Genomic DNA, 12,652 nt, shown 5'->3' on the forward strand with positions numbered 1-12,652 from the left:
AACCCTGGGGATTAGTCAAGGCTTATTGATTGTTAATTATTCATTAGGATAGAAAATTCCTTTGACATATATATACAGTCATTGGACTTGTTTGAGTGGTAAGGCGAAAGCAACCGACTGTAGACGAAAGACGAGGAGTGAAGTCGGTGGAAGTTACATTGAATGTCTACTTGGGACAGTGGATGGATCACACAAGCTCATGGTTCATGCAATACAATTATTAAAATATCTATTCTGTTTTTCTTCCTTTTTCCTCTTATGTTTGTTCAATTGGAATTGGGTTTCCCAGAGCCTCTCTCCTTTTACACTTCTAGAAAGTGAACACTGACATTGAGATAATGACATTGTAGTAGCTTGCAGTAATAGTTAATTTTTCATTTGACCTACAGAGGGTGATATACTGTAGGTCATTGACCTTTCAAAAAGCTTTAAAAGCAGGCATTGAAATGTAAAATCAACACAATAAACACACATACTTGAAATTATTCTGTAATTCACATATTAAAGGGAAAAGTCCACAAAGTATAAAGACTAACATAAGTGCAAAGTGCAAATTATTTATAAAGATGTGGACATGTACATTGTTTTCCCGACACGTCATTGACAAAGTTTGTTTTGTTACGTTCCATCCTCTTCAAAGCGAAGTCATTAGTGGTCCAGAGAGACAAGGACACAGTCACAAAGTCCACATCAGCTCAGGGTGGGCAAAAGTGAGGTGCACTCCAGTTTGTGGAAGGGGCAGCACGTCTCAACAGCCTCTCCAGTAAATGCATAGGAGACCACAGTGATGACAGGATGAGGTGGAAGAAGAATCAGTCCTGCATTCATTCAGCATCATGCCTCCTCTGATGAGCACAACAATGTACTGTATTTGGTTTAATCTAGTTTGCTTTCATGTGCAACAATTTTTTTTACACCCCTGTAACATAACGATAACATGTTTTTTATCTATATAAATACTCTCTCACTATAGAAATAGAATATCCACATATGCCCTGCAGAGATAAATGTATTTCAAAAGTATGACAGTCTTCTTCAAAATACTACTCTCATCCCATGGAATATCAAAAATATTAGATTTTTTTAATGTTAAAATCTCTGTAGAAAATTACTCTAAATATATACAAATACAATTTTATGCAAATGATTCTGTCTTTGAGAGTTGTTTAAAGCTGTATTCCATATCTTTGCAAGTAACTTGCATGACATTGAACATACATAGATTTCAATATGCACAACATAATCTGAACACAAATGAGTGACCAGCCTCCATTACAATTTCTGAGCCATTCAACTTGCCTCATATTGTATGTAGGATTTGCAAAAGGACACATTTATGTTTCTCACACCCTACTACAGTATAGACGTTAGAGGACCATGTTGCGGCTTCTATCTTCAGAGCAGTCACTGCAGATGACCAAATTTCACTGGATGTTTACATCAAATATGTTATCTTCAAGGCAAATATACCACAATTCACAGAGCAAAAAACGGTAACTGAGTGGGTATTTTCTTGTTCAAATTATGGCTTTAAAATATTGACCATGGTTTTTTCCCTCTCGCACGCACTCTCTTGCCTTCTCAACAGGAGTTGAGACTGTTATGAGTAGACTTCCACCCGGAAGAGTTCTCCGAATGCTGGGGACATCAGTTTAACCTATGATTAAACAGAAAATCTTAAAATCAGTTGTAAATGAACCAGTCCCACTTGGACACAATGTTTTCATCTTATTTTTCCATTACATTTGAACTTCTGACATACTTCTCCGTGAGTAAGACTATGCCTTGAGGACTTCCAATGTTCTCGCTCTGTGAGGATGAGTTATTTGGCCATGGCTCGGGGGTTCTGGGGGATGTTCTGTCAAAGGTAGGGAGCCTCGTTCTCAGTGACTGTATGATGAACTGAAGTTGATCAGCTTAATGTCAGTGAAGGCTGTTTCCACTCTTACCCAGAAGGACCTGCAGGGGAAACAAGGAAAACACATGCATATGAGCATTCTGACAATAAGAGGGAAATGCAATTAAACTTGCATAATCAGCTGCAGCTATGGGAATGAACAGATTAAAAAAGAACATGACCACAATTCAAATAAAAGTTTTTTTGTCAGACATTGTTGCACAATTCCTTTCAGAGCATTCAAGGCTGCATTGTACACATTTTTTTCATCTAATCGCAAAAGAGTGGACAAAATAGAACCTTCTCTTATAAAACATACACATGCAGCAACAGAATAATAGCCAACATCAATAATCCTGTATGTTGTTGGAACCTAACAGTTTGTAACTCACAGATGTTGGTCAACTTGAATGCTTTGTACTTGGACTGAGGATTGGGCTGTCTTTATCTAATTGTCAGAGTCAAATGGCTTACATCAATGGTGATTACACATAACAGTATAATGTTGATACTGTCCCTTTTTTACAGTATTTGTAAAGTTTTGGGGTGACATAAATGGCCTAACTGTATTTCCTAAATGTGTGTGGTTTCAAACATTCCTCATAGCCTCTTGGTCAATTCTTACACTTGACAAATTCTTGAGTGTATATCTGGACAGCTGTGTCACCATAGCTGTGATAAACAAGTCCAAATTGTAATATTGTTTTCCCTTAAAAAAGGAGATGCAGCTGATGTCTCTGCTTTTAATAGTCTCCAAAGGGGCATAATAATCTCTGATTAAGTTTGCTTCACAACAACATTTCTCAAACTCATGCCCTCTCTCACACACACACACACACACACACACACACACACACACACACACACACACACACACACACACACACACACACACACACACACACACACACACACACACACACACACACACACACACGTGCATGCATACACACACACACAAACAACTGCAAGAGGACATTCCCTTTCCACCATTCCTATGTGCAATATGGTAGTAGGGGGAATAAGCTAACAGAGCATCCATATCTAACGAGCAAGATTTATTGTTAGCACTCTGGTGTTTGATAATGTAGTTCAGCACTATTTTGTATCGTAATGACCTTTTGATATCTTCATTATAGATGGAAAGCCTCTGGCACAAAACGGTATTATTTGTCTTGCCATATTTCACTTTTCATTTTGTTTAATGTCTTTTCATCTTATTTTGATTGAGGAAGCAAAGAAAGACATAACCCAATGATACATATTGAGTATATCAACAATTTTGTCTAGCACTGTGGTATCGTATATATATGGCAGAATATGATAGCTAATTGTTCATTGGCACTACAGTACTGTAATTGTGTACATGTATGCCTATTTATCTTTGCCAGGCGGCAAGCAATCATGTCACATAGAATGTTGGAGTTTTGCACAACCAGTTTTACACAATAATTTTAAATGTCTAAAATAGTCTCCCACCCCCAGGAACATACAGGAATTACACACATACAAGACTAGCTGGGTGGGTGGGAGTCATCACTGTGATAGATATCTCTTTATATGGCTCGTGTGGGCACACTCTTGTGGAAGCCCTTTTCTGATCTCTCAGCATTTCCTTTCAGTAGGCTATATAATGTATTTATTTATTTCCTGGAAATTGTTCTTAATTTGTTAGTTTTCAATAGCGCTGTACTTCTTGATGAATGTAAATACATTGATTTCATTTGATTTCTCTAGAATAAAATGTTTCTACTAATCTCATCCACAATGTGACCGGGCACACAAGCCTGCGGGGCTGACATTTCTACATCCTTCATGGCATTCCTAATTTTTTTAATGTTTGAATAAGCACAAATCCTTATCTAAATGGTGAACGCAGTTAGTAAGCTTGTCCATTAGAGCAAAGAGATCATGCATTGAGTCACATCAACATAAAATGTCACGCTCCTCTTTTTGTCTATGTTCACACTCACACACATTTCAAACACACGCTGCTTTTCCATGTCGGTTTTAGAGCATTGTCAACATTTGTGTTGGTACAAAGGCAGTATGAAAGATTTCTATCAGCACAGTAATAGCCTAGTCCTGCTCATTAGAAGCCTTGCTAGTAGGAGGTGCCCCTATTTCCATCCACCTCCAGGGCATGCCTAATTTCATCCATTCCAAAAGGGTTATTTTGCTGTCCCCATAGGAGAACCATTTTTGGTTTCAGGCAGAACCCTTTCGGGTTCCATGTAGAACCCTCTGTGGAAAGGATAATTCATGAACCTAAAAGGGTTTGACCTGGAAACCAAAAGGGTTCTTCCTGGAAGCAAAAAGGGTTCTTCAAAGGGTTCTCATGCACAAAGTAACAGCAAAATAACCATTTTAGGTTCTAAATGTCTTTGTTTTCATTCCCTTTCATAGGTTTTGAATGGCATCATAACATAGTAAAGCGCTACCACATACACACATTGGTATGACTGTTTGATTACAGTTCTATTCATTTATGGGGTCAATTAAGACCAAAATACCAACATCTGATGAATTGTTATATACAGTCAGGTCCATAATTATTGGCAGCCTTGATAAAGATGAGCAAAAAAGTCTGTATAAAATAAATAATACAAAAACTGAGCTACAGTGGCTTCAGAAAGTATTCACACCCCTTGACTTTTTCCTATTTTTTTGTGTTGAATTTGAAATAGAGTTAATTTAGATTTTTGTCACTGGCCTACAATAGCCCATAACGTCAAAGTGAAATTATGTTTTTAGACATTTTTACAAATTAATTAAAAATGAAAAACTGAAATGTCTTGAGTCAAGTATTCAACACCTTTGTTATGCCAACCCTAAATAAATTCAGGAGTATACAAATTCAACCAGAGACTAACCCAGAAAGACTCACAGCTATAATCGCTGCCAAAGGGGATTCTAACATGTATTGACTCAGGGGTGTAAATACTTATTATGTAAATGAGATATTTCTGTATTTTATTTTCAATAAATGCCCAAAGATTTCTATGAACATGTTTTCACTTTGTCAGTATGGGGTATTGTGTGTAGATGGGTGGACATGTATTTGTTTTGTTTAACCATTTTGAATTCAGGCAGTAACACAATCAAATGTGGAATAAGTTGAAGGGTATGAATACTTTCAGAGAAAGACATTTTGTTGAACAAGAAATTAAAACAAATCTCAAAAAGATAGGGGCATAATGTATTGGCACTCCTGCTAATAATTCTCTAGGCCCCCTCCCCTTACAAGGATAACGACACAGCCTTTTTCTAAAATGTTTTATGAGATTGGAGAACACGTTGGAAAGCTTCCTAGACCATTCCTCCATAGAGAATCATTCCAGATCCTTGATATCCTTCATCTGCTCATTTGGATGGCCCTATTCAATTCAAATCACAGGTTTTCAATGGGGTTTATGTCCAGAGACTGAGATGACCATTGCAAAATGTTGATTTTGTGGCCAATTAACACTTTTTTGAGCATACAATATATATAATACAATATAATACAGTATTTGTATCCTTCAAGTGAAGTGTGAGAGTGGAGCGATATTGAGTGAGAAAAGGTATGACCTCATTGCCATACTGTCAGACAGAGTGTGTTGGGCAGCGGGCGGATTTGAGGGAAGCTAGGTTTCTTGTTTAACCTAGAGCATAAATTAATGACATGTTCTAACACAGCTTCCTGTTTCTTGAATCCCTTCAAAAATATGAGTCAATGTAACTTCACTTCTCTCAACCCAACCCTGCCAAACCCCCTTACACTCAAGGACAGTTGTCGTTTGGCACTCACTCACCATTCATTCTCTCCTTCTGCATTATCTGTCTCTCTTTTTTCTCATTGTTTAGATAATCCACGTTTGACTGGAGTAGAAAGCTCGTAAAATAGAAATAGAATGCTATAAATAATTTTTAAATGTTTAACTAAGGGTGATTAACATCAAACCATTGTGGTGGTTGATTTTCAAACCGTTGTGGTGGTTGATTTTCGGAGGATGGTTTTCTGTGGTTTCAGGGAAGGGTTAGGATGAGGCACACAAGGCAAGTTTGCAGGAGGGAAACTATGGCTGACGCTGAGGCCACCATTTTCCAACAGGAGCTGGGGTGGTGGTGAGGAGGAGGAACACTGATGGACAGGGCTCATTTCATCAGTCAATTGTGTCTGTAAGTGTATATCTGTGTTATTGACGTCATACTGCAGGTCACAGTCAGGGCAGTACCCGTGATACTGGACCTTTTCACTGAATCGGACGCGCTCCCTGGTGGCCTGGTGGCATTTGCTCTCTTCATGCCGTAGCAAAGGCATGGGCGTAAGTCCTTTCTCTGGAATACTATTTGAGATGCAGTACAATAAGTCTCTGTTTGGCTTCCCTGTGAAAACTTCATTGCACATAAGAGTCCCGTTAGCCTTGGCTAGTAGGTTCCCTGATGGAGGATTCTTGTTGTTCTCCTCCGCTTTGATAGATGTCAGCCTGGGAGGCGGCAGAGGAGGGTGGGGCTTCTTCAGCACAGTCAGGACAGCAGGGCTGACAGACGGAGGCCTAAAGATAGCGTCGTCAGGGTAGATCTTGATCTTGTCAGTGCTGGAGGCTGTGGTGGTGGTGGTGGTGCTGCTACAGCTGCTGTTCAGGGTGTCTGTCTTGGAACTGTCCGTCATCGCCTCCTCCAGCTGTAGGTCACATGTGAGGGAGTCGATCTCATGCACAACCTGCACCAGTAGAAAGGAAAAAGAGCTATCATGGACAGTACTTATATTTAGCTTGACAGACATCAAAGTAACAGACTATTAGTGTAGAAAATACAGCAGCAGCCAAAATGTTACTGTATGAAGCACTTGTTGATGTGCAACCTAGCTATTAAAATAATGCATTATTATAATAACTTTTAACATTTGGTAATCTCAAGCCAGATTCACTTGCAACACAACAATATTATCTGATTCATTATGTATTTGTAAGGTAAGGGGAAACTACCCACACAACCCACCAAATTGTATTCAGACTCAAAAGTGGGACCCTCTGGCTATGAATTAGCAGTACTAACATGTTTAGATAAGAATTAATTCTGTGTGTATGCACTTACACATAGTGGACATATTCAATTGAAATTGCTGAAAGCACATACTCTGCCTCCCATACATTCATGGTTGAGGTGATAAATATATACATAGTCAGTGAAAATTGCATAGACAGCTCTTCGTAGTGAATGACTACATCTGCCCTTAGGTATCTTTACTAATTTTGACTAGAAATAAACCCTTATTACTGATATGCATGCATCAAAAGACACAATGTTCAAAACTATTAGGGATAGTCTGAAATGACTTTGTAATCCATAACTGACACAATACCTATTAAGACCTATGGAGATAACTTACATATCATTAAAACATTTTAGTACTCACATTACAGTGGTAGTCAATACTTTACCAAAACAAGTCTGTGAACAGTACCCATACAGTATACCTTTTTAAAAATCATTACATTTTGAAGTAATTAAAGACATCGAAGTAATATTGAAGTTATATCCGCATATCTAAATTTCATGGAATATTAAACTGAGGCTGGGCGAAAAGCTCATTTAGAGTGAAATCTCCATGCACAGTCATAAATTGATCATTTAGTGGGCCACACAAAAAGAGTCACAGTATCCAGTGCCACATGCTGTAGGGCATGTTGATTCTCTCTCCGTGCCAAGCATCTGGGTTCAGCTCCCCTTAAACATAGGCTTGAATCCAGCCAGTACAGTGTGTGAGTTGCAGTAGATAACTGCATTTGAATGGGATTTACTGAAATATTGGCTTTGATATTGACAACCCTCTAGGTTGGTTGTTTCAGCAGTGTTGTTAGACTAACAGATTGTGTATGCTTCCCTGAACAGAACACACTGACCCTGCTGCTATTCCATTCAAATACTCGTTGAAAAGGTTGAAAGAGGACCATTATTTCAGAGGAGACGTGTGCCGTATATCCATTTTAATTCAGAATGTAAGAAAAATCTTCTACGTAGGTCTTATCCAAGTGACAACCTGTCAGATAGGGGCGAGTATTTCAGCCCCAGCAGGCTGGACAGCTCTATTCTCACAAAAGCATATAGGTTGGCGACATCCACGTCAAAGCACGTTAGACTGCGGGTTATGGATGATGGTAGACAACAAGGATTATTATGATCAATGTGTGCAATTAAAAGAAAACAAAGAAAGCATGAGATTAATGAATAAATGCAGTAAAATTGCAATTGTTATTCAGCTTAAATAACTTGGACCCAATGACAGCACTGACAAAATCCTGATATTGTAAAAAGGTGCCTAGAGAGAGCTGCTGTATAATTTGACAGGAGACAATTCTCATGGAAACAGTAGGCCTAGGCTAGACTGTACTAAGATGATGAAATGAAATGCAAAACCATCCCGGTGAACTTCAAGATTAACAATGAATCATGATTAATTTGTGCGCTTAAATCAAAGCATGCGCACCAAGGCGCAGCTACTTTGTCATCCTCCGTACAGACAACCTGTCCTAAATATATCCCATGTTCACTGATAAGATATATTGTCACATATGATAGGCCAATGCAATGTTTGTAGGCCCTGGACTTAATTATTTATATCTGAGCCTTCAGATGTTTATTATAGAACAAGCTTGTTTTGCTCCCCATCAATAGAAAAACAATAGCCCAACCATACCAGCATGAAATAAAAAACAATGTATGTTCATCTCAAATAGCCCAAAAGCCACTTAAGCCAGACATAAGGAAACCTATTCCACTAACCTCTTTGAGTTCCTTGGCCACATCCCTCAAGTCTCCCAGGATGGACTCCAAATCCTTCATGATTGTCTTGATCTGCTTTTTTACTTTCACTTTGGAGACTACTCCGTCAGAAGATTCTGCATTTGATGTCCCTGACATTCTTCGTTGGCACAATGTATTTTAAGGATCACTAATAAATCCTTTCGGCGAAGCAAGACCATTTTGTCGGTGCATTTTATTGCTCCGTTTTCTTCACATTCCTATAGGCTACATCACGCAATAATGTAGTGAAGTGCAGTGACAGCGTCCTGACGAGCACGCCTGCGCAACAGAGCATAGCAAAAATACTATTATCTTAAGAAACATATACAATATAATGTTGCTGAAGAGGTGTTTGTCGACAGTCGCTCATGATCATTCCACTGTTACCTTTCACATTTTCTCAAAAACCAAATGCTGATGGTCACATTTCCTTGTGGCAAGCACTGCAAATTCACAATTTTGAAGATGCCTAGTCAGGTCCAGCATGATAACAGAATGATAAGGAACAAGGTAAATAGGATAGAATACAGCAATCCAATCCATGCTCAATATTCTAATCATAACGGTCTGTTGGCTGCGCCAGGCATCCCCGTTGATCAGAAACTCTCTCTCAAAAAATATATTTATATTCTATACAACGACAGTCCGATATAGTATAGGTTAAATTCATAAACTGCAGTTACATTACTGAATACATGACAAGTGAAAATCATTCCATTTTCACATTGCATCTTCATCGAAGCCTCCATGGTGTCTGATAGCCGACGTCGGGGGAGAGAACGGTCTCTATACGGCTGCGCTTAGAGCTGTAGTCGCATGACACACGCGCACGCGCCGCAGAAGCAGATCACCTTAGGCCTCATTTATAAACCATGTGTACAGTATGTACAAAATATACCCCAAAATGTGCGTGCGCCAGTTTTCACGCAAAGTTGGCATTTATAAAAAATGTGAATGAGAATGTGCTCACCTCCCAGCAAACTTTAGACCATGCGTACACACATGTACTAGTGGCAAAAATAGCCTATTGTATTGTATGCTGGCAAGTAAGTGTTTTGTGCAAGTGGGGGATATGATGAAAAGCTTATTCATAAACAACTGGGAAAAAATATGAACAAGAATGCAGCCATTTTCCATTAGGGATAGAATATAATTTAGTATAATAACGTTACATGCAGTGGCGACCCGTCATTCAGGGCAGGTGGAGTAGAGCCGCACCTGTTTTGAGCTCTACCTTACGTTTCTAGCAAAAATATATATAATAATAATAAAAATAAAATACATATATATATATATATATATAATATATATACTACCAGTCAAAAGTTTGGACACACCTACTCATTGAAGGGTTTATCTTTATTTCTACTATTTTCAACATTGTTGAATAAAAGTGAAGACATCACACTTTGAAATAACACATATGGAATCATGTAGTAACCAAAAAAAGTGTTTAACAAATCAAAATATATTTTATATGTGAGATTCTTCAAAGTAGCCAACCTTTGGCTTGATGACAGCTTTGCACACTCCTGGTATTCTCTCAACCAGCTTCATGAGGTAGTCACCTGGAATGCATTTCAATATTTCGTAGTTTTTTAAATCTAACCTTTATTGAACAAGGCAAGTCAGTTAATCTTACATCTAGATGTGCCTCTTGCGGAACGCCTCGCCAATATCCAATGATAGAGCGTGGCGCCAATTACAAACTCCTCAAAAATCCCAAAACTTCAATTTTTCAAACATATGACTATTTTACACCATTTTAAAGACAAGACTCTCCTTTATCTAACCACATTGTCCGATTGCAAAAAGGCTTTACAACGAAAGCAAAACATTAGATTATGTCAGGAGAGTACCCAGCCAGAAATAATCAGACACCCATTTTTCAAGCTAGCATATAATGTCACAAAAACCAAAACCACAGCTAAATGCAGCACTAACCTTTGATGATCTTCATCAGATGACACTCCTTGGACATTATGTTATACAATACATGCATGTTTTGTTCAATCAAGTTCATATTTATATCAAAAACCAGCTTTTTACATTTGCATGTGACGTTCAGAACTAGCATACCCACCAAAAACTTCAGGTGAATTTACAAAATTACTCACGATAAACGTTCACAAAAAAACATAACAATTATTTTAAGAATTATAGATACAGAACTCCTTTATGCAATCGCGGTGTCCGATTTTAAACAAACAATAGTACCCGCAAAACACCAGTCTCAACGTCAACTGTGAAGAGGCGACTCCGGGATGCTGGCCTTCTAGGCAGAGTTCCTCTGTCCAGTGTTCTTTTGCCCATCTTAATCTTTTCTTTTTATTGGCCAGTCTGAGATATGGCTTTTTCTTTGCAATCCCGGAGTCGCCTCTTCACGTTTGACGTTGAGACTGGTGTTTTACGGGTACTACTTAATGAAGCTGCCAGTTGACGAATTGTGAGGGGTCTGTTTCTGAAACTAGACACTGTAATGTACTTGTCCTCTTGCTCAGTTGTGCACTGGGGCCTCCCACTCCTCTTTCCATTCTGGTTAGAGACAGTTTGCGCTGTTCTGTAAAGGGAATAGTATAGCGTGTTGTACGAGATCCTCAGTTTCTTCGCAAGTTCTCGCATGGAATAGCCTTCATTTCTCAGAACAAGAATAAGAATAGCTACAATAGTCATTTACAACATTAACAATGTCTACACTGTATTTCTGATCAATTTGATGTAATTTTAATGGACAAAAAATGTGCTTTTCTTTAATAAACAAGGAAATTCTAAATGCCCCCAAACTTTTGAATGGTAGTGTACATCGTGGTTGGACGGGTCTCCTGTCTGATGCCATGCATGGTTGCCTTAGTTTGACGATGTAATCCAGACTGGTGTTTTCTCCATCTCCTTAGCTATCATACTCAAATTCCGCTGATTTCAAAACTCGGTCCTCCAGAAAGTGGAGAGCATACACATAACGTTAGCTAGCGAGTCAGCCAGCTAACTTTAGTTAACTAACAGTACACTTTAACTTGACATTATATTAATGCAGTTTTACTACACAATACATTTAAAAAACAAACTGTGTTCGACACAATTACCTAAACATACTGACCAGCTCCAATTGACAGACGCGTGCTATATGGTAGACCAATCGAAAGTCATCTCTTGACATGTCCAGCCCACTCATTATCTCAGCCAATCATGACTTGCGGGAAGATTACTTTTTTTTCTGAGGCTGCTAAACCATCTAGGCTTGTCATTTAATAACTTTATTCGTATTCACAGATGGCATACAAGTTTGATATTAAGGCACATGAAAGTTTGTATGTTCGAGAAGGCATTTCTGCCAAAAAAGGCATTTTGATCAAAAAATATTTTTTACGTTCTAACAATTCTGTGAAGTCATGACTTGCGACATACGCCTAGTTTCCTGAATCGGGCAACAAATATCAAGTCCATGTTATGGCAAGAACAGCTCAAATAAATGAAGAGAAACAACAGTCCATCATTAATTTAAGACATGAAGGTCAGTCAATCCAGAAAATGTCAAGAACTTTGAAAGTTTCTTTAAGTGCAGTCACAAAAACCATCAAGCACTATGATTAAACTGGCTCTAATGAGGACCGCCACAAGAAAGGAAGACCCCGAGTTACCGCTGCTGCAGACTTTAAAGAATGTAAAATATATTTATTTCTTTAACACTTTTTTGGTTACTACAGGATTCCATATGTGTTATTTCATAGTTTTGATGTCTTCACTATTATTCTACAATGTAGAAAATAGTAAAAATAAAGAAAAACCTTTGAATGAGTAGTTGTGTACAATCTTTTGACTGGTACTGTATATACAGTGCATTAAGAAATTATTCTGACCAATTCACTTTTTCCACATTTGGTACATTACAGCCTTATTCTAAAATTGAAAAAAATATATATGTTTCCCTCATCAATCTACACACAATACCCCATAATGACAAAGCAA

At 38.2% G+C, this 12,652-nt stretch overlaps 1 protein-coding gene across 5 annotated transcripts; it reads right to left on the reverse strand.

The window, feature by feature from the left end:
- Nucleotides 1–474: 474 nt before the first annotated feature.
- Nucleotides 475–9,485, reverse strand: LOC115199719 (protein Largen). Of its 5 annotated transcripts, none has more exons than XM_029762080.1 (4): nucleotides 8,666–9,485; nucleotides 5,865–6,602; nucleotides 1,763–1,959; nucleotides 475–1,657 (listed from the first exon to the last, which is right to left on the reverse strand). In XM_029762080.1, exons 1-3 carry the CDS (start codon nucleotides 8,801–8,803, stop codon nucleotides 1,924–1,926), a joined length of 912 nt encoding a protein of 303 aa, XP_029617940.1. In that variant the 5' UTR covers nucleotides 8,804–9,485; the 3' UTR covers nucleotides 475–1,657; nucleotides 1,763–1,923. The 5 variants fall into 5 exon arrangements, with proteins under 5 accessions (XP_029617940.1, XP_029617943.1, XP_029617945.1 ...); XM_029762083.1 differs by having other exon boundaries at nucleotides 475–1,676; XM_029762085.1 differs by having other exon boundaries at nucleotides 5,841–6,602.
- Nucleotides 9,486–12,652: the final 3,167 nt, after the last annotated feature.

Source organism: Salmo trutta, chromosome 9 (genome assembly GCF_901001165.1).
Source record: "Salmo trutta chromosome 9, fSalTru1.1, whole genome shotgun sequence".
Classification (NCBI taxonomy): Eukaryota; Metazoa; Chordata; class Actinopteri; order Salmoniformes; family Salmonidae; genus Salmo; species Salmo trutta.